The sequence below is a fragment of the Tetrao urogallus genome (genome assembly GCF_951394365.1).
Source record: "Tetrao urogallus genome assembly, chromosome: 11".
NCBI classification, from domain to species: Eukaryota; Metazoa; Chordata; class Aves; order Galliformes; family Phasianidae; genus Tetrao; species Tetrao urogallus.
Window position 1 is genome coordinate 18,149,002 of NC_136824.1, and position 25,231 is coordinate 18,174,232.

Here is a 25,231-nt window from a genome sequence, read left to right on the forward strand (position 1 = left end):
AAAAGCAAATGGAAAAGCAGATGCCTGGAAGCTCCACAGTGGGCACAGTTATAACCAGGACCTGCAGCGTCCCTCTGAGTGCCACCTCCATAAGGACACCGAGCTCAGGGGTGCAGCAGAGCTGCCTGCCCTCTCTGGAGGTGAGGCTTCCCTGTGCCTTGCAGAAGGCAATGCCCTTTTCTTGGCCTTTTACTTCATCCCTACAAATGCCACCAACACCCCGGGCTGCCAGAGGCTGCAAAGGGCCATCTCATGGCTCTTGTCCCGGGGGCACATCCATGTCCAAGGCGCCGGGCTCCCCGACCTCCATCCATCACCTCCTCCCAAAAAGCACCGCGGAGCCTCCAGACAGCCGGGAATCGCGTGCTTGTTTTCACCTCACTGCTTTGTCCAAGCAGCTCAGCTCATCAAGAGCTGTTTCCTCTACGTTCCTCAGACAGGGAGGCTACGCAGCAGCCGACCCATCTAATCCAGCTGGAAAAATCGGTCCTGACTTCCAGTCTCTTGCTGTTAACCAAGGCGGGCTGCAGGCACGCTCCCAGTCCTGCATCCAGGTGCTGCTCACCCAAGCAGGTGACACCCACAGGGCTGGATCCCGAGCCCTGCTTTCCCAAAAAGCAATCTGTGAGCACAGACCCGGAGATGCAAGTGTGTGTGTGGGGGGGTCACCCACAAAGGCCCATGCTCAAAGCAGAGGGACGGCCAAGTGGAACGCACCGAGATGATGCTGTTTGCCTTTTAAGACCTGGTGCTCCCTTGGGCAAAGGGGGGAGGGAGGAAATACCCCCTCAACCCCCCCCTCCCCCCCCCCCCGCCTCCCCGCTCACTTTGCTCCATCATTCCACAGCTGTTCCATCATTTTAATCTGCGGAGATTGTCTTTAAATTTCTGAAAATGAAATGATTTTCCTGCAAGCCGGGATTGGAGCCGGGCTACGCCGTGTATTTTCACGGGAGGAGAAGAAAAGAAGGAGAAACGCACGCTAAAGCCAGGCTGGCCATCTGGAAGGGAGGCGCGTGGAAACGCCGCTAATTGCGCGCTGCCCCCGGGGCTGCGGCCAAAGGGAAGGCGGCAGTGGGAGCGGGATGGGAAGGGGATGCGGGGCCGTGCAATCGGTGCCTGCGCCTTCCTCAGCTCCGGGGTTGCGGCCGAAGGATGCCAGGTTCGCTTGTCCAAGGCAGCGCTTGCAGGGAGAGGTGGCAGCTTGCATTAGAATTAATTAACATCATTAACAGCGCGCTTCGGGCCGCGCCAGCTCTTGCAAGCTAGGAGCGAGCGACAACTCGAGGGGTGCCAAATCCGGTTCTTTTCCTTCAGGAAAAAGAGGAAAAAAAAAAAAAAGAAAGAAAAAAAAAGGAAAATTAAGAAATAGAACAAGGATGAGCAAAAAGGTCTCCCGTGGGTTTGGTCCACCGGGGGTTGGAGTGGGGCGGGGGGGGGGGAGGGAAGATATCAACCCCAGCCATCCCGATCCCCCTCCGGCTCCACACGACCCCGCCGTGAAGTTTCACCCCTTCCCTCAGCCCTCATCCCCACAACAACACCGGAGGGGGGGGGGGAGGCGGGGCGGCTCCGCCTCTTACCGGGGGGGTCCGGGGGGGTCCGGGCCGGGCGGTGCCGCCCCGCCGCGTTCACACGGAGCTGTCAGCGCCGCGGAGCTGCAGCGCCCGCCGCCCCCAGCGACCCCCGGGCGGAACGCCGGGCATCCCGGAGCGGAGAGCGGCCGGCGCTGAGCCCAGGCTGCCCGGTAAGGAGGGAGAGACTCGGGGCACCCCGGCACCGGGAATCCCCTCGGTCTCCCGACAGCACAACTCGCGCGGCTCCCCGCTAACTCGGCTCCTTTTCTCTCCACTCCAGGGTCCCCGCTTCCCCGAGCATCCCATCTCCCCGCTGCCTCCAATACCCGCGTCTCCTCGGTACCCCGACCATCCCATCTCCCCTCTGCCCCTGGTACCCACAGCTCCGGTTCCCTGAGCATCCCATCCCTCCGGTCCCCTCGATAACCGCATCTCCCCAGTTCCCTCAGCATCCCATTTCCCCGCTAACCCTGCTACTCGTAGCTCCTCGTTCCCTGGGCATCCCACCTTCCTGTTACTCACATCTCCCAGTTCCCTGAGCATCCCGTCTCTCTGCTACCCTCAATACTCGCATCTCTCAGTTCCCTGAGCATCCTATCTCCCCACTACCTCTGGTATCTGCATCTCCTGATTCCCTGAGCATCCCACCTCCCCGTTACCCACAGCTTCCAGTTCCCTGAGCATCCCATCTTTCCACTACCCTCGATACCCGCATCATTCCAGTGCTCTGAGCATCTTCTCTCCCCCCTGTCTCCAGTTTCTCGGGCATCCTACCCCCCCCAAACACCCCAACACCTTCATTTCCTCCATTCTCTGAACATCCCATCTCCCCCCGGTACCCACATTTCCCAGCACCTCACACCCCGCAGTCATGGCATTCATGGTGAAGAGCATGGTTGGGGGGCAGCTGAAGAACCTGACGGGTGGCCTGGGAGGCGAGGAGAAGAGCGAGGGTGAGAAGTCCCCAGCAGAGGCTCAAGGCATGACCCGGGAGGAGTATGAGGAGTATCAGCGGCAGCTGGTGGAGGAGAAGTGAGTGCTGGGGGGGGGGGGGGGGAGGAACGGGTTGGGATGAGGTCCTGGAGCTCTCTGTGCATAGGGGAAAACAATGGTGGGGGTGGCAGGGCCAGGACGCTGTTTAATGAACCTCTCCCCCCCCCTTAATCCCTTAATCCGCTTCCTCGGGGATTTTTTTTCTCCTTTCTGGCTGTGCAGCGGGGTTAAAAATAAATAAATAAATAAAACAACAACGGGGGGGGGGGGGGGGGGGGAGAGAAAATCGGGACTTTGTGGAGATGGGGAACACCTCGTTTGTGGGGGTGGGGGATGACGAGGCGGTGGGGGCACTCATAACTGCCCTGTGTGGTTCACAGGATGGAGCGAGACGCTCAGTTTGCCCAGCGCAAGGCAGAGAGGGCCACGGTCAGATCCCACTTCCGAGACAAGTATCGGCTCCCCAAGGTATGGCACAGGGAAAACGGGAGGAGAGATGGGAACCACCTCCCAGGGGGGTTGTGAGCCCCGAATCCCAAAGCATAACTCTGTTCCCCTAAAAAGCACCATTCCATCAGACCTTCCAGCCACCTCTGAGCACCACCAGCTCCACCATCCCAAAGAAGAGGACCCCAACTCGCACGCTCATCCCCCAATTCCCCTCTTTTGATCCCAACCCCATCTCCTTGAGGGACAGCCCCCCTCCACTCCAGGCTGCCATCCCTGTAAGCTGTGAGCAGAGCGTGGCTCCTTTCCCCCTGGATTAGCCAGCTCCACGGATAATTTGGCAAACGCTTCCTAGATGGATCCCAATTTTGGAACTTCCGCCCCACTGAGAACAATTCAATCAGCGACAATTCAGCTCTTGGAGCTGCCACCAGCGTCCCCCCCCTCCCCAAAACACCCCCAGCATTCAGCGAGAGCCTTTCTGCAGCTCTCGGTGGTGAATGCTGTGAATTGGAGCCGGGCTAATTTTAGTTTGGAAAGGTCAGCTCAGCCAAGTGATATTGTTCTTATTGCTGGAGATTCTTGGTCCAGCCTGGATGAACGCCCCGCTGCTCCTTGCACCCACGTAACTGCCAGCAAACAACAGCTGGAGGATCTGTCCTCTGCTGCCAAAAAAAGAAGAAAGGCAGAGAAAAAAAGATGGAGATTTCCTCCAGGGGAAGTGGGGACTTGCTGAGCTACGGGCCCCCGATCCTTTTGCTGCTTCCTCGTGCTTGAGATGTCCCTTCCAATCTTTAGACAAGTTTCTTCTGCTCATTCCTGATCCCGCTTGGCAGTTGGTCTGCCTCTTGCAAGCTCTTCGGCGCAGAGCTGACCCCAATATGCTCGCCGGTGGGCACAGTCATTAGGCATACGTGTAGCTTAATTGGGTGCCCAAATCGTGGATGGGAGCTGGAAGGCAATTTAGAGCCACGCTGGCTCAATCTGCTTTGCACATCGGCTCTTGCTTTGCTGCCCAGTGCGTGCTGAGCTCTGCTTGGCCACACTGCCTCTGGTCATTGAGGGATGGAGCTCATGGGCATCATCCCACCTGGGGATGCCAGGGACCGGCCCTCAAGACCTTGGGTCGGCTGCCAAAGCCCACGTAGGCACAATGACGTCGATTTTGGATGCGGTCTCGCTGCCCTCATGTCCCAACACCCCTTGCTTTGACTTTCAGAACGAAACGGACGACAACCAGATCCAGCTGGTGGGAGGCGACGTGGAGCTGCCCAAGGAGCTGGCCAAGATGATCGAGCAGGACAACGAGGAGGAGGAAGAGAAGAACTCCGTCATCGGTCAGCTCAGCAACATCCAGAACCTGGACCTTGACTCCTTGAAGGACAAAGCCTCGGCCACGCTAGAGGATCTGAAGCAATCAGCCGAGAAATGCGCCGTGATGTGACCCGACCGCCGCGACGCCCTCAGCCTTGCAGTGGTGGGGACCCACCGATGTCCGTGTGAGCCGGGTCCTCCTTCTGAGCCGTGTTAAGCCCTGACCCAGATGTCCCCGCTCCGTCCGTGCCGGTATCCCCGTGCGTGGTTTTGTTGTTGGGTTGCGGTCCGGTCTGAGGTTAGAGCAAAGGGATGGCTTGGAGTCCCTATCTCCCGGGCTGGGATCGGCTCCGTGTGGGAGAAGGGGCAGAAGGTGACCCCGTAAGGGAAAACGCTTCCTTCTCTGTCGTGATGTGGTCGTGTGCTGTGCTCAGTCGAGTGTTACACCTCCTATGCTGTCCCCGTGCCACGGCACCGTTATCGCCGCTGGAATAAATACCAGGAGATGTCTATGCATTCCTTCCTCCTGCAGTGCTCCCTCCAGCATTACAGGCGACGGCGTTTCAGTGCTGGGTGGTGGAAGCACCACGTTCAGAGCACCTTTGCTGACACCCATGCGGGCTTTGTGCTCAGCGTGCCCAGGGGAAAAAAAAATAAACCAGCATTCCTCCCCAGCTGCAGAGAATTGGACTGGATGACCTTTAAGGTTCCTTTCCAACTTCAACGATTCCATGCATCGGATGGGAAGCCCTTTCTTTGGGAAGATGCGTGGAGCCACTGTGCCACTGGTGTGATGGCCGGTGCACTGCCCCCATGCAAGAGCCCCAGATGAATAATGGTTAAAGCAGAGAAACAAATGAGTGCTACCCGGGGATGGGGGGATCTCACTGCACGCTTGGGGTTTTTTGTTTTTCCTTTTTGGTTGTCATTTTTGCAGTTAATTAAACCTCCCTGCAGGACGCTGCTGGAAGGACAATCGGATTAAGGGGATCATGCAGCAGCACCCCACGTCTCTCTTTCCCCGCGTCTAAGAGGCTTTACGGGGAGCATCTTAAAACCTGGGAGGGGGGAAAAAATAAAAATCCCACTGACCCACCTCCCCCCGTCCCTTTCAACCCATAGCACTACAGGGAGCACAGCATCACCTCCATGGCTGCAAGCCTCAATGTCAAGGACAGCTGGTACAATGTGACCCTAAACCATCCCGACACCAACCCTGGGGACGCAGCTCCAGATTGGGGCGCATCTCAGGCAGAGCGTGAAGGCATATGTGATCACTGGCTGCAAGGGCGGGAGGCTTGAAAGCTCTTTAAAGCCTCGGGATATTTAATCTCTGCTCAGAATAATGCGGCAAAAAAAATCCCATAAAAAGGTCTCTGCAAGAGGAGGTCACAGCCTGGGGCCCCGCTCTGCGTGGTGGCTTTGGGTGACACCGCTGCCACCACACACATCTGGATGGGGTGGCACCCACCCCCTTGGTCTCCCTAAAGACAGGTGGAGAAACCTCCAAATAGTATTTATTCCAGATGATAAATCACACCTCCTGAAATACAGCAGATTTGGAGAACAGCCCCCTGCTCCGCAGCGTCGGTGAGGGGCCCTGCTGGGGCCAGCCCCCAGGGATGAGGTTTGTGGTGCATGGTTGCCATCACAGAGCACAGCCTGCCAGCCCCGAGCGCTGCAGCACACGCAGAGCCAGACCCTTCCCTGGGGCCTGCAGGGACTTTTCCCTACACCCGATTTCCACTGGAGGGCTGAGAACTGGCCAGACCTCACGCCACCACCGAGGCACCTCCGCTCCCCGTGCAAATGGCTTTAGCATCAGGCACACAGAACAAACGGCTTCCAACGTGCCGAAGCGCTGCCCCTCTCCCAGAAAAGCAAAACCCCGTGCCACAAACCACCAATCATCGGTGCCCTGCTTCTTTTTCTCTCCCCCCCCCCCCACCCCCTTTCTGCCTTTCCCCATGGGTCGGGGTGAGCTGCAGGCTGTGCACGCAAGAGCCGCGTGCCTGCACGAAGCAGCAGCAGCCGCCGCCGCGCTGCCCAGCCAGCGGAGGGAATTGGAGTGGAATAACCTGCCCGCCGCGGGCACGCAGGCTGCTGCTGCAGCAGACGTTCCAGGCAGGGACTCCTCCTGACGGGAAAATTGCAGTCACGCTCAGCCCCGTCGTCTCCTCGGCCATCTGCAGCGCCGCGGCGCCAGCAGCATCCCGTTGAGCATCACTGCAAGGTGCAGGCTGTGGGGGGGAAAGGACAGAGGGGACGGTCAGGTCAGCTGGCCGGGAGGGCTCTGCAGGCACAGAGCTCGTAGATAAAAGGATGTGGGGACTCACAGCTCCGGACGGAGTCTGCCAGAGCCTCTTTGCCCATGGACTGCGCCTCCCGCATCTGCACGGGCAGAGAAACAGCCACCATCAGTACCGCAAGGCCACCACCATCAGCCCCCAAACACCAATGGTTCCTCCAGCCCTACCTTGATCTGATCCTTCAGGTACTCCGCCCGCGACATCAGGGTCTGGATCTGACGGACAGACACAGGGAGCTCCATCAGTGCGGTGTCCCCGTGGGGCTGGCGGGGTCAGGGCGGGTGCTGGGGCTCACCTCTGCATGCAGCAGCTCCCGTCTCCTCCCCGCTGGCTCTGCTGCAGGGTGCGGGCGTGGGGTCAGCAGGGCATAGGACTCATCCCCTTGACCTCCCCCCTCCTTCCTAACTCACCAGCCAGGAGCAGCAGCAGCTCGCCCAGGCTCTGCTGATAGAGCTCCAGGGTATCATTGTCATCCTTGCCTTCCTCCTCCTGCAAGAGACCCTGGCTATCACCAGGAGAGACCAGGGTGGGCTCCATCCCCATGAGCATCTGGACCCCAAAATCCAGCACTCACCCTCGCCACGGCCACCGAGGCCATCTCCAGTGCAGCGCAGAGCCGCGGCTTGTCCTTGGCCATCTCTGCAAAGAGACAGATGGGGAACACCTTCAGCCTGCTGGGCCACCCCACAGGCAGATCCCCACCACGCACGCTGGCTCGGCCCCATAGAACACCTTTGAGGATCTCCCTGGCCGGGTTTCCCTGCTGCAGGAGGTTCTTGCTTTTGGAAGCGACCAGCACCTTCAGCTCCTCCGCTCTGGAGATGTACTGCCCCACCTGTGGCAGTGGGGCCGGGTGAAGCACTGTGCCCTGGGGACACCCCAATGGATGGTCCCTCCCACCCCACACTCACCTTTGCCCGGATGGCTTCTTTGCGACGAGCGTCACTTTCATCTGGGGACAAAAGGGGGTCCAACGTCAGGGGTGGGGGCGGCAGCACATCCTGGGGGTGCCACAATCCCATACCTGACCAGATGAGCTCCATCCTCTGCCCCTTTCTATCCCTCCCCACAACCACTCAGGAACGCGGGGACTCACAGTGCAGAGCGGGCACAAAGTACTCCAGAGCTTTGCAGTAGAGACTGAGCGCAGCAGACGCGTCCCCCTCCTGATCCTTCTTCACCGCCTCCACCACCAGGTTGGTCTGGAGGTAATGAGGGCTCAGGACCAGGGTTTGGTCCCACCACATCCCATCGCCGTCCACCCCACCACTCACCGCCTTGCAGAAGCTCTCGGGGCCAGGCACGTGCTCCATGTCCACAAAGGGATGGGCGAAGAACTCCTCGAAGGAGATGCGCTTCAAGGGGTCCCTCTCCAAGAGGTGCTGCAGGAGATCTCGGCACTCCGGGGACAGCAGGGGCCGGCTGGGCAGCTGGGCAGGGACAGCGGTGGCACCGGGTGGCACAACCCAAGGGCCCAACCCCATGCCATCTCAACATTACCTCGATGGCTCGGTCGCTGCGGATCTTCTCCTCCAGCTCGGCAAACGAGCGGGAGGCAAAGGGGGGTCGCCCAAAAAGTGCCTCTGCAAAGAGGAGAGCAGTGAGGGGGGGTCACTTGGGGGAGCACCCTGTAGTCTTCTTGGTCCCACTGACATCAAGCCAAGGCTCCCATGGCTTTTCCCTCTGCCCTACAGTGGACAAACAGATATCAACATAGTGCACGTGACCAGGGTAGGCATCATGAACACAGTGGACACCGCCACGGTCAACATCATTATGGGAGAGGTTAACACCCAGCACCCATAGGGCTGGACTGCACCCACACCAGGACGGGCCCTCCACAATAAGGTCTGTCCAGGTGCACGTGGTCTCCTAAACACAATGGGGTTGGTCCCCACCTTTTGGGACACAGGGGTGCTAGGGGATTTTAGGGTGCAGAGAAATGGGTGCACAGAAGAAGGACCCACCGTAAAGGATGACTCCCACTGACCACAGGTCCACCCTGGCGTCGTACTGCTGGCGGCACACCATCTCGGGGGCCATGTAGAGCGGGGAGCCTCGCAGCACGTGCTTCTCATCCCATGGTGACATGTACTGCGCAAAGCCGAAATCTATGGGGAAAGCACGGTCAGGAACAACCTACCACCGCCCCACAGCATCCTAGGGCCGGGGACCTGACCTGCCAGCTTCAGCTGAGGGTTCTCCTGGGTGCTGAGCAGGATGTTCTGAGGCTTGAGGTCCAGGTGGGAGATATTGTGATCGTGGAGGAACTTCAGGGCGCAGGCTAGAAAGATAAGCAGGGAGGTGGGATGCTGGCACCCACACCAAGAGTCCCAATGGTCCTCATCCCTCAAACCCACGTGGTTCTCACCGAGCTGCTGCAGGAAGATACGTGCCACCTTCTCAGGCAAGATCCTCCGCATACGGATGAAGCGGGAGAGGTCCCCACCGGCACAGAATTCCATGATCAGGTAGATGTGGTCACTGTCCCACTGCAAGGCGACCCCAGCTGGCCTCATTGCATCGCCCCAGACCCCAAAGGGCCACATGGAACCCTCAGACCCACAGGAAGCTCCAATCCTACGGGATGCCTCCAGCCCCATGGCAAGTTCCAGCCCTACGGGATGCCTCCAGCCCCACGGGAAGTTCCAGCCCTATGTAATTCCCCAACCCCACGGGAAGCCCCCAGCATCATGGGATACCCCAACCTCACAGGGTACCCCAGTCCTATGGGATTCTCCAGTCCCATGGGATGCCTCCAATGCCACAGGAAGCTCCAGCCCTATGCAATGCCTTTAACCCCATGGGATCCCCCAGCCCCACGGGATGCCCCTAACCCCATGGGATGTCCCAGCCCCACGGGAAGCTCCAACCCTATGGGATGCCCCCAGCCTCATAGAGCACCCCAGCCCTATGGGAAGCTCCAACCCTATAGGATCCCCCAGCCCCACGGGATGCCCCAAATCCCATGGGATCCCCCAGGTCCAAGGGATGCCCACAGCCCCACCTGGAAGTCCTTGAGCTCCACGATGTGTGGGTGCCGGATGGTCTTCAGGATCTCGATCTCAGTGAGCAGGTTCTCCACCGAGGCCCTGTTGAGGCTCCTCTTGCTCACACATTTGACAGCCACCACCTCGCGCGTGTCCCTCTGCCGGGGGACGAGCGGAGACCACCGTGGAGCGACCCCACACCCCACAAACCTCCGAGATTCCGCCCTCCCCAAGATCTCAAGGAGGGAGAGCCCGCAGGGTGCGAAGCTCCGTGCTCCCGCACCTTGCTGTACGCTTTGTACACCGTGGCGTAGGTGCCGGTGCCGAGGCGTTCGGTGAGCACGAAGCCGTCCAGGCGCGGTGGGGCGCATCCCCCCCCAGCCATGCCGCCCCGCCGCCCGGTTCCGGCTCCGGCTCCGTCCGCAGCTCCGCCCCGGCAGGAAGGGGCGGGTTTCGCTGCCCACGGTGCTTCTCAGCTGGGTAATTGGGATAAGGGGCAGGATGGTGGCGATAAAAGAGCTTGTATTTCCTTCTACCGGCGTCGCTTCGCTGCCCTTCGTTCTGCTCTGTGCGGTGGGAACCCACCCCCCCTCCTCACCTCCAGCACGCACACACGAGTAAAACAAAACCCCACCTGTCCACCTCCCAGCTCGCACTGATCCCTTCTCTCCCACTGTCCTGCAGGCAAGTTCCAGCCCTATGGAATCCCCCAACCCCATGGGAAGCCCTCAGCACCATGGGATACCGCAATCACTGAGGCAAAGAGGCAAATCTTCAAGGTGGGAATGATGAGCATAATAATTCCCCCTCCTCTAAACCCCCACCTGCTCCCAGGTTTTCCCTCCTGCCAACATCACTCAGGCTGTGGAGCACGTAAAGAGGTCAAAATGCAGCATCGTGTTAAGTGTAGTAAACCAGAGGTACAGTTTTCCGCTCGTAAAATTAACAATAAACTACATGCAAGTTACAAAATCCATCCCCTCCCTCCCTCCACCCCCCTCCCAGAAAAAAAAAAAAAAACAAACAGCAGATGAAATCAAGTTGTTCATAGCACAGGCCGATAGAAAAGAAAGTAAAATCGAAATTCCTGCTTCTCACCTCCCTGCTACAAGACTGGGTGAGAGGAGGGAGAGACAAACGCTCTGTGTGGCCCAGACAGAGATGGGTATTTGCTTTGGAGAACATCTCCCCCTCTCCCCACGTCCTTGAGCAAAGCAGGGAAACTAACTGTCATAAACGGAGGCCAGCTGAAGCTAAAATGCAGATCTCTTCTCATTGGAGTCGGCATCACAGAGCTAACAATGGTACCCACGAAAAGTGCATCGTTAGAAAATGAAGGTTGGGGTGACAATGGAAGGGGAAGCGAGGCAGAGGCGGCCCTTGGGGAGGGCTAATTGCCCCGGAAAGCACTGTGTGCAGCTGAGGAGGCCGCCCCGGCCGCCACGTTCTGGAAGCTCCTGTTGGTGAGGATGCCTTGGGAAAACTCTTCCTGAGCCCTTTGGAAGCTGGCTCCCGTGCGCCGGTACAGGGAATGCACCTGGGAAACAGAGCAAGAGAAAAAACATCAGCCTGCAGGCTCGCAGTTCTGGTGTGTGAGCTTGAGGTGCGTGTTTGAACAGGGCGAAGCTTGGGAGCTTGCTGGCCACCTCCTCTGCATTGTTAATGTCATGCCTTGCTGCAGCATCTGCTCCTCCTGTCCATCCTGCTCCCCTTCCCAGAGTGGCTGCTTGCTCACCCCTGAGTCCAAGCAGTCCAGCGCTGACACAGAAAGCACCACCCGCACCATTTTGGGAGTGCTCTGACTACAGGAAAACGCTGATCCCCAGCCCAAAAGATGAGAGGTGGCCACCCCACGAGCATGTATCCCAGCCCCAGGGATTCTGCAGCTCCAAACCACTCACCTGCTTGAGGAGGAAGAGCGAGAGAACCGCACAGAGAGTGAAGAACCCTGCCACCACCATCATGATGATGGCCACAGCCACGTTCCCACGCAGCTCTGACAGCGCCGCAATCCAGCCACTGGAAGAGAGAGTGGGGTAAGCACACTGTGTTACGGCTCTGTCCCCAGCACACCCCGCTTTCAGGCAGCAAGCAGGTGCTGTCAGAAATCACGACAGCCCAAACACCTCAAAACGTAGCTAGGTGACATCAGGAGAGGCCGGTGTGGCTGAGAACTGGATGGCAGATCTGGAGCCCAGAGCTACGTGTCGTGGTGACAGCTCTCCAAGTGACGGGAAGGGGAGAAAGAGGAGGGAATGAAGTGAAAGGCTGCAAAAAAAAGCTCTCCTGTGACAACTGGCAGCTCCTAAGACGACTCTGGGAGATCTCAGCGCTTGGCTGCGGGTCAAAACAGCAAGCTGCCTCACTCGAAACATCCTCTTGCAGTGCTACAGGAAAGCAGCTCTCCAACTGAGCAAGCCACGGGCCACCAGGAGGCTGGAGACCCAACGGAATGGTTTGGTTCACTCATGTGCTGTGCAATTCCTTGTGCATGAAAAGCAGAAATGCAACACGGTGCACTGCAGCTAAAAATAAATCTGCTGTCTGGCTCGAGGAGACAGAGCTGAAAGTTCAACGCATGCTCTCCAACGCTGGCCTAAAAATGGAGTGCCCCCTGCCAGCTCCCCATGACTAAGGGGTGGGGGAGCACGAGGACAGCTCTGCCCGTGAGCTGCTCTGCAGGCAGCGGGCAAAAATAGAGAGCACTTTCACTGCACTCATCTCCTGAAGGCTCTCCCTCGGGGGAAAACCCACTGTTAACCTTTTCTCTGTTCCTCACAAGCACCGCAGGAACGCGAGAATCTGATCTGATCTGCAGCGAGGTGAAAAGAAATGCAGTGCTTTTGTTGTGGGGAGCTTGGACTAACAACAAGAAAGGGTGAGATTCCTCACCCCTGTGCTACAGTCCCCAGAGAAGGGAGGAAGCCTCCCCTACAACGGGGAAGGCTCTGTTCAGAGACACCATCAGTGTAATCAAAGGGATGGGAAATGCTTAGGAAAAGAATTGCAGAGTAGGACTGGGAGATTCCACACTGTGGCAGCAGCAGAAGCGTGTGTGCCTTCACTGGGACTAAGAGAGGATGAGCAGAGGAGACAGACACACCAGCTGAGACCTGCCAACACTGTGTGCCAGGCGAGAGACACGGGAGAAGGAACAGACAGCTGTCAGCAAGAGAGCAGCACCGGGCCCCACAGCTCCTGACACCAGGGCAGGGCTGCACAGCATGCTCAGCTGAGCTTACCTGTCTCCCCAGCCAGGGATGCCAACAGCCTGGATGACGTAGATTGCTATTTGGCAGAAGAAGACGAAAAAGAAGACGAAGAAGCTGAAGGAGCTGTCAGACCTGCAGGAGAGACAGCAGCAGGAGTGAAACTCAAAGATATATAATTCCTGGACAGATTCCCTCCTCTGAGAAGAGGGAACATTTTCAGTGATGAACTTCCTGCTAAAGGAAGGTGGTTTCAGAAGGAACTTGTGCAGTGTCAAGACTTCAAATGCATCCACTGCATACTGCAACGCTGCCCAGGGAGATGGGGTGAAGACAGCTTCCTTAACAGGCACAGCACGCTCAACAAATGACTGCACCAAACAGTTTTCTTAAGAAAATTAGGACCCTGTGTTAGCTAGGCCTGCACTTCACAATAAAAAAGGATCACTATAATCAAGTTCCATCAGATATTCCTATTATATTTAGGCACAAGTGGGTTTGATCTGTTCAAGAACGCAAAGAGCTGGAAAAATCCTGCAGGCAATATCGTATTGGAACAGATCAAACCAAAGCTCCTCCCTCTACAAGCTCTATTCCCCATCACAGTGGAAAACAGTACTTGCCTGAAAGCCTTGTAGATCGGTCGGTACCAGCAGAGAAAGGCACAAGGTGTGAATAAAACAAACCACAGGATCGAGAGACCGAAGTCTACTCCTTTTTCTGAGTGAACCGTGAACCACGCCAAGCAAGCCAGCAGATTTAGGAGCAGAGTAACCGAATGCACTGCTCAGGATGGAAGGGAGAAGAAGCATCAGTCAATTCCCAGGAAACTCAAATCTCCTCAAGCATCTCTGGCTGGACACATGAAGCTCTGCAAAAGTTCCTTTTGGCCATTTCATTTCCTTTCTTTCATTGGAAGGGAAACGGGGCTCAACCTCAGCACCTCATCTGACCCTGCTGCTTGCAAACCATTCTGAAATGTTTGCAGAGCATCACAGCTGATCACAAACGCAGCTGAGAGGGTTTTGCACCTGATCCCAAAAGCGCACTGCCCACCCACCACCTTCCTGAGCCTCACACTGTGAAGTCTCTGGTACACAACCACCAAAATTCTGTGACAAATGAGCTATTCCCAAAGCAAAAACCCAACCTGCTGACCTTGACATGTCTTCACAGACAAGGAAGAGAGGCATTATTTCCCCTGTACAGACAACACCTGCAGCATTCAGTGCAGAGCAAAGTTCAGCACTTGATTCAGAATCTCCATAGGAAGAATTTTTATGGCAGTTCAGTCGTTACTCACGCATCCACAAGTAATAAAGCATCTTGCATATCCGCTGGTAGTCAGCTGGGATGTCTGCAGAGAAATCCTGATAAAAGCACGGCTTGATTGGACACTTCCTGGGAAGGGGTGGCCAGTTGTTCTGCCTTGCTGTGGAAGGGACAAAAGAACAGTTCTTTGCTTGCTCTTCTCTGGTCAGAAGAGCCATTGGCACGCCTTATTTGTAAGCTGCACTCATATTTACTGACATCAACAGCCTGGGGGAGGCTCTCAGTGAGTTTGAGCAGGGGTGCGTTAACCTGCAAGATAGAGCAACCTAGAGTTGAAAGCTTTCCTCTGTGGGAGGCAGAGTTTCTGTGTGAAGGCCAAAAAACCATCATGAGCATTTGGGACTACGAGTCCAGGCTCAATCATTCAGGGTTAGGGGAAAATACTGTTTGGCTCTGATTAAGAAACCATCGAGACTGATAAAAAGCCAGAGCTGGACTCCAGTAGCTCTCATCTCAGAGCTCATTTCCTGCCCAGCCCTTCAGTAGACAGTTACACTACAAGCCACAGAGGGACAGGTGCAACCCCAGAGGGCTGCCACAGCCATGAAAAGCTAGAGACAAAGACAGGCATTCCTTTGGACAGGCCAAAGCCACTTCTACCAGCAACCAAGCTGATAAACCAAGCAGCACGGGCATCCCCAGGCACCACGGGGCTGCAGGCAAGGCAGGAAGCACTACTCACGATTAATGCTGGCTGCATTGTTCTGCAATTCCCTTTCCTTCTTCTCCAGCTCAGCTGCCTTCCTCTCTAGTTCTGCCTGCTGCTGAAGCAGCCCAGCCTGTGCTGCTGCAGCCACAGCCTAAAGAAGGTGGAATGAAAGTAAATCCTTCAGCCCTTCCCCACCCAAGACAGTGGCAATGCCAACTGCCAGCACATCAGATGCCAAACTGGAAGGGAAACACAAGTTCAATAGCAAAGGAGGACAGTTTGAAAACTGAGTGCCTGTGGAACATCCCGAGGCTGGCTTCCTGCCTTAAATGCTGGAGGACTAGATTGAAACCGATGCAGGACTCAGTCCAGGGGTTCCCCTCAGTTCCCCTCCTAACCTACTGGAAAATAGAGTAGGAGGAGTCCTCAAGAGGCTCCATTCCATCTCCTTTCAGCAAAGCTATGCTTTCCTTGCAGCTGCTTCTACTTTCCAGCTAGCTCTGTTGCTCTGAGTGCCATCCAATACCTCACCTGCAAGGCACACATACTTCCTCACCCTCTTCTCAGTGCCTGTAAGGCAGCAGATCCCCCTGCCTATGGGCTCCCATCAAAGCCTTGCCTCGATCTCCTTTCATTACAAGCTGATTTTTTGGTCTAACAGGGATCTTCCCAGATACAACGTTTGCAAGCTTCAGACCCACTCTTATCTCTTCCATCCCTCAAAGATGGGGTGGCTCCCCAGGAGACCCTCTGACCTCACTGTGCACAGCTGAACAACATCCAGTGGCATTATTCTGCCCCAGCAGAGCTACCCCCACGTCTCCAACTCACAGAGGAGCTCCTTCTCCCATACCTGTGGGGTGGGCTCCACTGATGTCTGCAGAACAGCAGGCTGTGAGTGGCCAGAGGGCTGCGTGGCTGGCGCCGTCCGCGCTGCATTTGTCTGAAAGCAAAGAGCACAAAGGGAACAGTGTCACACACTGCTTCCTTAAGCAAAGCACAGCTCAGACTTGAGCACTGCTACGACAAATGGGAGGCAATTCTATGCTCTCAAAAAATGTGTTCCTTCCTCGACACCCCGGGGATGTGGGGCCCAAGGATTATGGGCATGGGGCAAAAGAGAAAGCAGGTGGGGTTCTGAGCAGCTGTTTAAATCACAAGTATTAATTTTATCCCTGTTTCCTGCTCTCCTTTTCCCCATCTCAGCGACCAGAAAACAAGACTGAAGCTCTTGCGGTGATCCATTGGTGCTAGCAAGTGTGGCAGCTCAGCTCCCAATGCAGAGCCCAAATAAATGTTGATGATGCCACAACACATCTTCCTCTTCACACAGCTTTACTGGGAGAAACAGTTCCAGAGGAACACAGAGCTCCAGCAAGGAGTTTCAGTGCTCTCTGGCTTGCAGCCCGCCACGCACACAACACCCATGGGGAAATCAGCTGTGAATGCCTCTTGGTTTTTTTCCCCCCCCTTCATTTAAGCTGCACCCACCAAGGGACCCTTTAGACTGCTGAAACCAAGGCCAAGACACCCAGTGCAAACACACACGTACCAGCTGGGAGCTCTCAGAAAAGGGGTTGAATTCATCCAAGCCGCTCTGGCTGGCATTTGTGAGCTGTGTCACCGAGGGATCCTGAAGGAAGAAAGCAAAGCCAAATGAGCATCAGGCACAAGGCTCCACAAACTCAAACGCCACCCGCTCTGCCCACCTCCCAGCCCTCTGCTCGCTGGGAACAGGACTGCTGGGTGATGTGCGTGGCCTGCGATGCCTTTAGTGGGGCGAGGACAGACACTGGCTTGCTGGGATGAGTACTGAACCCAGAAGACAGCATCCCTGCAGGCAGCCTGCCTGACTCAGCAGCTGGGTGAGCCGAGGACACCAGCCCAGAACATTTCTGGTCCTCCAGCTCTCCCAGCTGGAGGCAGCTCACACGGTTCTGTGACAGTGCTGCCCCTTGGGGCACACACAGATATATGCTCCTATGTAGGCAGGAAGCAAATCTGAAGAACTACAACATTTTTATCTGTACTCAGAGCAGCTCCTACTTGAAAGCACCTCCCTCTCCTCATCTGCAAAGCACACAGCGTTTTATGTACGTTGATTTCCGCAAACAGATTATTTTTAATAGACAGATTTTGACCTCAGCAGCAACTCCAATCACCGATAATTACGGAAGTGAGGCCCTTTGTGAGCTCAGGAATCCAGCTGCCTGGTTGAACAGCCTGTCAATATGGGTGTAGCCAAAGAAAACTAAAAGAAGCCATTTTTTATTCCTCCTTCCGCCAACAGCTCACATCTTGAGCTCAGGCAATTCCGTGGTTAACGGGGCAAGAAGCATTCGAGGCTGAGACTGAGCACGAGTGAACAATTCCAGCGTGCAGAGGCCAACTGAGCCCACGTGTTGTGGAAAAGCCCTTAGGTTCTTTTCAGCACAGAGGTCCCCTGGGCTTTAAGTGTTGCCTCCTACCACGTGAGAGGTGCAGAGGGTGGTTAATGAGTAATGCTGCACCTCCCCTCGCTGCTGGGCACACTGCTTAGCACACCATAACTTCTCTGTGCCCACACTGTAGCTTCAGTTGAGGGCAGGCAAGGGCTGAGCCCAGCTGACATCCAGCAGGCTGCAGGAGGAAAAGAAACCTTCATAAAAGTGCAGGAATAAGGAAAAGCTGCACACCATTGGAAGAGAATCATTAAACTGAAGGAAAAGCAACAGGGAATGAGGAGATGCGCTGGAACAACTAGGCACACGTTTTTTCTTTCCATCCCTTGTTTCCAGAGGGAAGGGAAGCCCTGCAGTTAATTTGACAGTGGCACTGCTATCAGAAAGGCCAGGAGAACAGCACTGTTCCCAGTAACACCAACAGGAAGAATGCTCCCACCACTCCACTTAGCCACAGCTTGATATTAAATGATCTCATCTTCCAGCACGGCTTTAAATTAAGTACTTAATTAGCTTAACTGCCTGCCACTACAAAAGTGTGCCTAAATGACACACAAAAAGCAGAGCCCTTGCAGTGTTTGGACACACATCAGTGTGCCCTGAGCGGTGCAGCTTCTACAAACCACGGACATATCACAGGTCATTTCCACCAGCTGCAAACTCACACGCAGCTGGTCCTCTGGAAATGAACTCAAGGTTGATCCTTCGTGCTGCAAAACACAGAAAATGTGGCTCCATTTGATCACTGAGATGCTTTGCAGGCTGCTACCCATGCAGCAAGGCACCTGGCTGTCCTCCTTTAGGGAAGCAGCCATGCTCTTCTCAGCTCTGGACGTCACGCTCTTTTCCTTCCTGATGAGTAATTGCTTGTTGGACTCCTGCAAATCTCCTCAAGCTGTTTCCTGTTCCAGAGCCCAGGGGAAGCCTGTAACCTGAAGGCACTCACCCAGCTGGGCTGAGCCTGCCTCAGGGACACGCTGTCAGTTATAGGAGCGACCTCCAGTGCCAGCAGATCCCCCGCTGCCCCTCTCACCACAGCCCCCACTATCTGTATAGACACATGGTGCCGATTGTCATCATTTCAGGTTCCCAAGCGCGGAATAATTCTCCATTTGAAATGAATTGTGTTAATAGGAAAGCTTAGAAGAATCATAGAATCGTTTTGAGCTGGAAGGGACCCTTAAAGGCCATCTGGTGCAACTCCCCCACAACAACCAGGGACACCCACAGCTCAATGAGGTGCTCAGGCCCAGCCTGATTCCTAAAATTCTGTCTTGACACAGAACTGCTGTAGCAAGGCGCATGCTGTAGTACTTCAAGACAACAACCGGTGCTAAGATCCTCTGCTTTCTTCCATTCTCACAGAACAAGACTGAGCACAAGGTGAGAGAGCTCGCCAAGAACACCACAGGGTTGCTGAAATAACACAACAACTGCCCAAAGAAGAGCCCACTGCACCTGTGTTCAACCCACAGAGCTGCTCCTCACCCGCTCTCATAGCATCACAGAACACCCCTGCAGGAAGGGTCCCACAGGGACAGCTGAGCCCATTCCTGGTTCCACACAGACCCACTCAAACCCAACCCTGTGTCCGAAAGGTGCCCAAGCGCTGCTCGAGCTCTGTGCTGAGAGTCGGACAAACCCCAAACGGCCGCAGCAGAGGCTCCCGCTGGGCCGTAGTGACCCCAGGGAAAGGCCGTGCCCCCCCCCCGCCAGTAACAACAAGAAGTTCTCAGCCCTCACAGCCCCCGGAAAGGCCGAGGCCCGGAGCGAGGCAGGCCCCGGGTCCCAAATAGCGCCGGACCCCACGAGCGCGGCCCCGGGGGGCGCCGGACACTGCCGCGATGCGCACCCCCCCCGGTCCCGCCCCCCCGCTCCGATTGGCTGCGACCGGGGGGAACGGCGCCGCCATTGGACGGCGCGGTTTCACTCAGCGCCACGTCTCGCCGGCCGCGAGGGGAGGGGAGGGGAGCGGAGCGGGGAGGAAGAGAAGAGAGGGAAAAGGAGAGCGGGCCCGGAGCGCACCTGGAAAGGGTTCACGTCCACCGGATCGGCGAACGGGTTGGTGTCGAAACTCGACATGTAGACGGTGCCGGCCGAGCGTCGCCGCTCCGATCCGCGCTGCCGCCCTCCGCTGTTTCTCCACCGCTTCCGGGAACGCCAGCGCGCCTGCGCCGAACGCCACGTGACCTCAGCGTGCGTCGACTGTGTGTGACGTCACGACGCCACGGGAGGGGGCGGGGCGTGCTGTGAGCGGCCCAGCGGGCGGCGCTCCGGGGGGACGCGTCGGCAGCGCACATGGCGGAGCCGCGAGGTGAGCGCCGGGCGGTGCGTCCCGGGGGGGCGGACACGCGTGGCGGCAGCGGCGATGACAGCCGTCCCCCTTGTCCCGCAGTGTTCCCGTTGCGTTGCCCGGTGAGGAACTACGCCTGGGGGCAGCGCGGGCTGCGTAGCGCCGTGGCACAGCTGGTGGCCAGCGGGGACCCGGCGGCAAGCATCGAGCCCGAGCGGCCATACGCTGAGGTGAGGCCGTCCCGCCGTCCCCCTGTCCCGCCGTCCCCGTGTCCCGCCGTTCCTCCGCGGCTGACCGGGCCGTAACGCTATCCCCCAGCTATGGATGGGCGCCCATCCCAGCGGTGATGCCGAGGTGTTGGATGGCCGTGACCTTCCGCAGACGTTGGGCTCCTGGCTGGCCGAGCACCCTGCCTGCCTGGGCCCCAAGGTGTGCGATGCCTTTGGCGGCCGCCTGCCCTTCCTTTTCAAGGTGCTGTCCGTCCGCACCGCCCTCTCCATCCAGGCTCACCCCAACAAGGTAAGCGCGCCCCAACTTGTATCCACGGTGACGCCGCCACCACCCAGCAGTGGGGACATCCCTGTGTCACCCCTAGGAGCTGGCAGCCAAGCTGCACGCCCAGTTCCCCCAGCACTACCCCGATACCAACCACAAACCCGAGATGGCCATTGCGCTCACTCCCTTTGAGGGGCTGTGTGGCTTCCGGCCCGTGGAGGAGATCGCTGCCTTCCTGCGGGGTAAGCCCTGCTGGGTGGAGAGGAGGGATGCAGGGTGCCCATCCCGGTGGCCTCGCAGTGCCTGATTGGCCCCCATCACAGCCGTCCCCGAGCTGCGGGCGCTGGTGGGTGAGGTGGCAGCTGAGCAGTTGGAGCGCAGCGCCAGCCATGATCCCCGCGGCGTCTCGGCCGCCCTGCGTGTCTGCTTCACCTGCCTGATGAAGAGCGAGAAGGAGACCTTCAGCCAGCAGCTCAGCCTGCTGGTGGAGAGGATTTCCCAACAAGGTGGGCAAAATTCCCACCTGCAGGATGGTGGAACCCCGGTCTGTGGGGAGGATCCAAGCTCCATTTGGGCGGGCTCCCACTAACCCCAGCTGTGCTCCTCTTGCAGCGGCCAAAGGGCAGGACACGTCCCCAAGCAATGGGGACCTGCTGCTGCGCCTGCACGCTCAGTTCCCCGGGGATATCGGCTGCTTCTCCATCTACTTCCTCAACGTGGTGAGGCTGGAGCCCGGCGAGGCCATGTTCCTGGCGGCCAACGAGCCCCACGCCTACCTGCAGGGAGGTGAGCTCAGGGATGGGCACACGGCACAGGGTCCATCGCACCAGTGTGCAGTGACATCCCTTCCCCACAGACTGTGTGGAGTGCATGGCGTGCTCAGACAACACGGTGCGTGCTGGCCTCACCCCCAAATTCATTGATGTGCTCACGCTCTGTGAGATGCTCAACTACACGCCAGCACCCAGCAGCTCCAAGATCTTCCCAGCTGTGCAGAGCCCTCTGGACCCATGCGTCTTCATCTATGATCCACCCGTGCCTGACTTCACGCTGATGAGGATAGAGGTGAGCTGGGTGTGTTTTTAGGGTCCTCAGAGCTGCTCCCGCAGGGCAGGGAAACCCCAAAGCTGCTCAGCTGATCTCATGGTGCCCCAGTGCTAGGTTTTCTTCCTGAATGAGTTTTGGCTGTTGGGAACATCAGCTTTCCCACTTCCTGACCGTGCTCTTTGCAGGATGTAGGATGGGTTGGGTTGGCTTAGAAGGACCTTAAAGACCATCTCAAGCCAATCCTCTGCCCCTTCACTAGCCCAGGTTCCCAGCGCCTCACCCAGAATGGCTCTGAGCACCTCCAGGGATCCTGTCCCCAATTTCTCTGGACGCCATGATGTTGCCTAAACTTGGGGTTTCTCAGTTTGGGTTTGCTGGAGGATGGCGACCAGCCCCTCTCCATCCCATATTCTTCCTGAGGTTTGCTCAGCTTCTTGAGCAGCTTTGGGTGTAGGGACAGCGAGGAAGGAGTCTTGGGTCTGCAGAAAGAGTGGGGAAGGGGAATGAGTGCCTTTAGTCCCAGAGAGAAGGAAAGCTGCAGGAGATCCGCATCGTTCTGTTGCAGATTCCCTCCTCGATCAAGCTCTACCTCATCTCTGCACTGGACTCTGCCAGTATCCTGCTGGTGATCCAGGGTACGGCCATGGGCACCTCTACAGCTGCTGCATCTGAAATGACCCTGCGCCGGGGCTCCGTGATCTTCATCTCTGCCAACGAGAGCATCTCCATGCACCTGTCCTCATCTGAGGGGATGCTGCTTTTCCGAGCCTGCTGCCTGCTCTGAGCAGGATCCCCAGCATCCCCGCACACCAGGGTAGATAGAAACCAAAGTAGGCTTGGCCAGTAGCTCAGAAGTCACCCCAGAAGTGAACCTCAAACCAACCTGCATCCAGTTTCTAGAAGCAACTCACACTCCTCTGCTTTCTGAACCAGCTCTTTGGGGCTGAGACACTCGTGTCCCCATAGTGTCACAGCCCCCAGGGCCAGTCCTTACCAGTGCTGCTGACACCATCTGACAATTATTTATGTTTCGTTTGGTGTTGTGGCTTTGTTGGGTTCTTCTAGGAACCGCTGCTTACACCTGCAAATGTGATGCTGAGGCTTCCACCGGGAGGAAGGAGATTTGGGATCAGCTGGGTGCTGGATGTCCCCTTGTCCACCTGCCCATGGAGTGTCTTCATGTGGCAGAGGGGTCTGGGGGTCCTCAGGTGACCGGTGCTCTGAATAAAGTGGTGACTTTGTCCTCAGCCTTGTGTGTGGAGCTGGAGGAGGCAGCACATCCACTGCTGGCTCCCCCAGCCCCAAATGGGGGCTCAGGGGGGATGTGGGGGTGAGGGAGGTGATGGGGCTGATGGACACCAGCATCCATAGGGAAACAGGATGGATCTGGGAAGGGAGCAGTAAGACACGCTTTGAGTAACAAGATCCATTTTACTGAGTGCTTCCTCCAACAAGGAGTATACAAAAAAGTCTCAATTATTTAGACAAAGATTATTTAAATAAGGTTTGTTTTTAAGAAGCTGATTGTCCTCTACAATACAGCAGGACCATGATTTAAGGCAGCTTATAAAACCTGCACCAGGCAGAACTTTCCTGCCCCGAATCCATGCCCAAATGGGCTGAGCTGATTACTGGGAAGGGCCCCCAGGGGGGGAACACATCATAAATAAAACACAGAGGCCATTGGCCCCTTTTTGTATCTAACAAGAAAGAAAAACACATCAATCCCAAGAAAAAGCAAGCAGCCCTTTGGGCACCTTCCTGCCCTGCACAGCTGGCAGCATGAGAAAGATGCACAGACAAAAAGAAGAATGTAACGATGCCGAGTTTGGGGAGCTGCTCCAAATTTGACCTTTTTTGCATAATGAACAGATTCAGGAGGGCCGTGTCAAGCAGTGTCCTTGTAGAGGTGGGCTCATGGTCTTAGGGCACTCTGGGTATGTAGTGTCTGAGCTGTTCAAGGCTGAAGAATGGGACTGGTGTGAGTCCCCTCCTTACCCTGGTGACAAATGACACCTGTGTGGCCAAATGTCACTGAGCCACCCCTGTGATACTGCTCTGTACAAGAAGTGGTTTGGGACTGGCTGGGTGCTGTAACGTAGTAATGAGTTCTTGGGATGCCACCAAGCATCCCAGGAGACATGGAACGTGGTGGCTTTTGAGGTGTCCCAACATGAGCAGCACCTACTGGACCACACAGGAGAGAGAATCCCCAAAGCAGCACGGGCAAGAGGAGGTGGTGGGTTTGGGGGGGATGAGGTCCAGGTCCTCGTCATCTGGGACCTCATCCAGGTGGTACCCATCCTGCAGGAGCTGCCGGCTCAGGTCCTGGTTCACCTGCTGGAAGGGAGAGAGAAGATGGGGCTGATTAATGCTCCCTGTTAATGCCACTGGTGTTCTGGTTAATGCTGCGGTGGGTGCGACAGCAGGGGACAGACCAGCAGGCTTTAGTTAACCTCAAGAACAAGCAGCAGCTTGTTCTGTGATTAGAAATGAAGGCAAAGAGCTGGGCCCTGAGGGGAAAATGGGGTAGGGGACTCCAACAGGAACTGCATGAAGGGCTGAGAGCCAAACCTGGACTTGCCTCGGCGGAGGAGTAGCCAGAGGAGCCCCTCGATTCCAGCTCCCCGTCACTAGGATGAAAAGATGGTGTCAGAGTGAGTGCTGCAAGCTCCCTCAGCAGCCAGACAAGAGAACCTCTGAAAAGCCCCAAGAGAATTGAGGAGTTTACTTGTGTAAATTACTTTTACTAAATTTGGATCAGAGGTGTTTTGCTGCTAGGAGGTGCCCAGCCCAACCATGGATACACCTTTATTCTCTCCAAGCAGCAAGGCAAAACTCCAGAACAGTGAGGTTTGCAGGCTAGTCCTCTGCAAATCCCACCCCATTCATCCAGCATGCCGACCCTCTAAAAACACCCACCTGGAATGAGCATGGGATGCTCACCTGTCTGAGTCCAGGGACACCAGGCTTTCATCTGCTGTCTGGCTGAGTGCCACGTAGCCCTTGTGAAACTTCACTGACCTGCAAGCGCATGGGGACACGGCTGCAAGGTGATGGGCAGCAGCAGGAATCCCCAACACATGGCATGTCCTATCCTTGCAGCAACCCCACAGCACGTCCATCCTCATAGCACCACCATCTTCAACCCTGCAGCATCCCCAACCACTCAGCATTCCTATCTTCACAGCATCCCCATCCCCATCCCTGCAGCATCCCCAACCTTGCATCATTCCCATCCTCACAGCATCCCCAACCCCAGCTTTGCACCATCTTCATTCTAACCCTTACCTTCATCCTTACAGCATCCTCAACCCCATCCCCACGGCGTTCCCCCCCGGCCCACTCCCAAAGCACTCCCACACACAGATAAACGTTTCCACGTTTACGTTACAGAAGGGCTCTGACCTTTTGCCTGTCGGTTTGGTTGGGGGCCTACCGGGCCCCCCCAGCAGCCCGTGCCGCCGCAGTGCCGCCTTGGCCAGCTCCCGCTGCCTCTCTGCAACCGAGGGGAGGGTGAGGGCCGAGAGTCCCATTGGGGCGCCAACTCCTCACACGAGGCCCCATTGGGGCTCACACTTACGCAGCGCGGCGGGGGCCCGGCTGAGGGTGTAGGGCCCGCTCCTCGTGGCCCCTCCGCCTCGCTGGCCCGCCCTCCCGTCACTGCGAGGCGACTGCGGAGGGAAAGCAGCACAGTGAGCCCCGCGCCGCAGCTCCACAGCCGGCCGTGCGACCACACCCCGACTGCAGGGCCCGTGCAGCCCCACCTGGCCCCGCTCCTCCAGCCCCACGACATCTCCATCCAGCCCCCCTGCCCCAAATTGTCCCACCACACCCCCAAGCCCGGCCCCTCACCGCCTCTCCCCGCCCCTCGCCCGCTCGGCCCGCAGCGGCCGCAGCCCCGGGCCCGCCGCCGCAGCCCGTCGCCATGGCCGCGCGTCGCCCCGCCCCTCCACCAATGGCAGCGAGCGGAGAAGAGAGCAACCAATGAGGAGCAGGAGGGGGGGCGTGTCCTGCCCTGCGCATGCGGGGTAATGAGACACTGTGCTCAGGCAAAACGCTCCGGGCTGCTGCTGTGACCGCGCTCAATAGGGCCGGGGTACGTAGTGCCCTAGGCAACCTCCTGCGTTCCTTT

At 57.1% G+C, this 25,231-nt stretch overlaps 5 protein-coding genes across 5 annotated transcripts; 2 read left to right on the top strand and 3 right to left on the bottom strand.

Moving 5' to 3' along the window:
• Positions 1 to 2,448: 2,448 nt before the first annotated feature.
• Positions 2,449 to 4,461, top strand: CPLX3 (complexin 3; the record flags this gene model as incomplete). Its single annotated transcript, XM_079540795.1, has 3 exons — positions 2,449 to 2,609; positions 2,951 to 3,038; positions 4,237 to 4,461. 3 exons carry the CDS (start codon positions 2,449 to 2,451, stop codon positions 4,459 to 4,461), a joined length of 474 nt encoding a protein of 157 aa, XP_079396921.1.
• Positions 4,462 to 6,492: 2,031 nt separating this feature from the next.
• On the bottom strand, positions 6,493 to 10,015 carry ULK3 (unc-51 like kinase 3; the record flags this gene model as incomplete). Its single annotated transcript, XM_079540787.1, has 15 exons — positions 6,493 to 6,571; positions 6,668 to 6,722; positions 6,808 to 6,855; positions 7,051 to 7,129; positions 7,215 to 7,279; positions 7,373 to 7,475; positions 7,552 to 7,592; positions 7,737 to 7,842; positions 7,915 to 8,070; positions 8,141 to 8,223; positions 8,608 to 8,751; positions 8,820 to 8,924; positions 9,012 to 9,132; positions 9,648 to 9,788; positions 9,914 to 10,015. 15 exons carry the CDS (start codon positions 10,013 to 10,015, stop codon positions 6,493 to 6,495), a joined length of 1,428 nt encoding a protein of 475 aa, XP_079396913.1.
• Positions 10,016 to 11,020: 1,005 nt separating this feature from the next.
• On the bottom strand, positions 11,021 to 19,343 carry SCAMP2 (secretory carrier membrane protein 2; the record flags this gene model as incomplete). Its single annotated transcript, XM_079540790.1, has 9 exons — positions 11,021 to 11,167; positions 11,532 to 11,649; positions 12,873 to 12,974; positions 13,463 to 13,622; positions 14,143 to 14,271; positions 14,854 to 14,971; positions 15,674 to 15,763; positions 16,385 to 16,453; positions 19,287 to 19,343. 9 exons carry the CDS (start codon positions 19,341 to 19,343, stop codon positions 11,021 to 11,023), a joined length of 990 nt encoding a protein of 329 aa, XP_079396916.1.
• A 318-nt stretch (positions 19,344 to 19,661) lies between these two features.
• Positions 19,662 to 21,880, top strand: MPI (mannose phosphate isomerase; the record flags this gene model as incomplete). Its single annotated transcript, XM_079540792.1, has 7 exons — positions 19,662 to 19,784; positions 19,873 to 20,073; positions 20,150 to 20,291; positions 20,373 to 20,555; positions 20,662 to 20,835; positions 20,906 to 21,114; positions 21,662 to 21,880. Exons 2-7 carry the CDS (start codon positions 19,879 to 19,881, stop codon positions 21,878 to 21,880), a joined length of 1,122 nt encoding a protein of 373 aa, XP_079396918.1. The 5' UTR covers positions 19,662 to 19,784; positions 19,873 to 19,878.
• A 1,400-nt stretch (positions 21,881 to 23,280) lies between these two features.
• Positions 23,281 to 25,026, bottom strand: FAM219B (family with sequence similarity 219 member B; the record flags this gene model as incomplete). Its single annotated transcript, XM_079540794.1, has 6 exons — positions 23,281 to 23,436; positions 23,681 to 23,795; positions 24,043 to 24,120; positions 24,505 to 24,595; positions 24,680 to 24,770; positions 24,952 to 25,026. The coding sequence occupies 6 exons, from the start codon at positions 25,024 to 25,026 to the stop codon at positions 23,281 to 23,283; spliced, it is 606 nt and encodes a 201-aa protein (XP_079396920.1).
• Between the last annotated feature and the right edge of the window lie 205 nt (positions 25,027 to 25,231).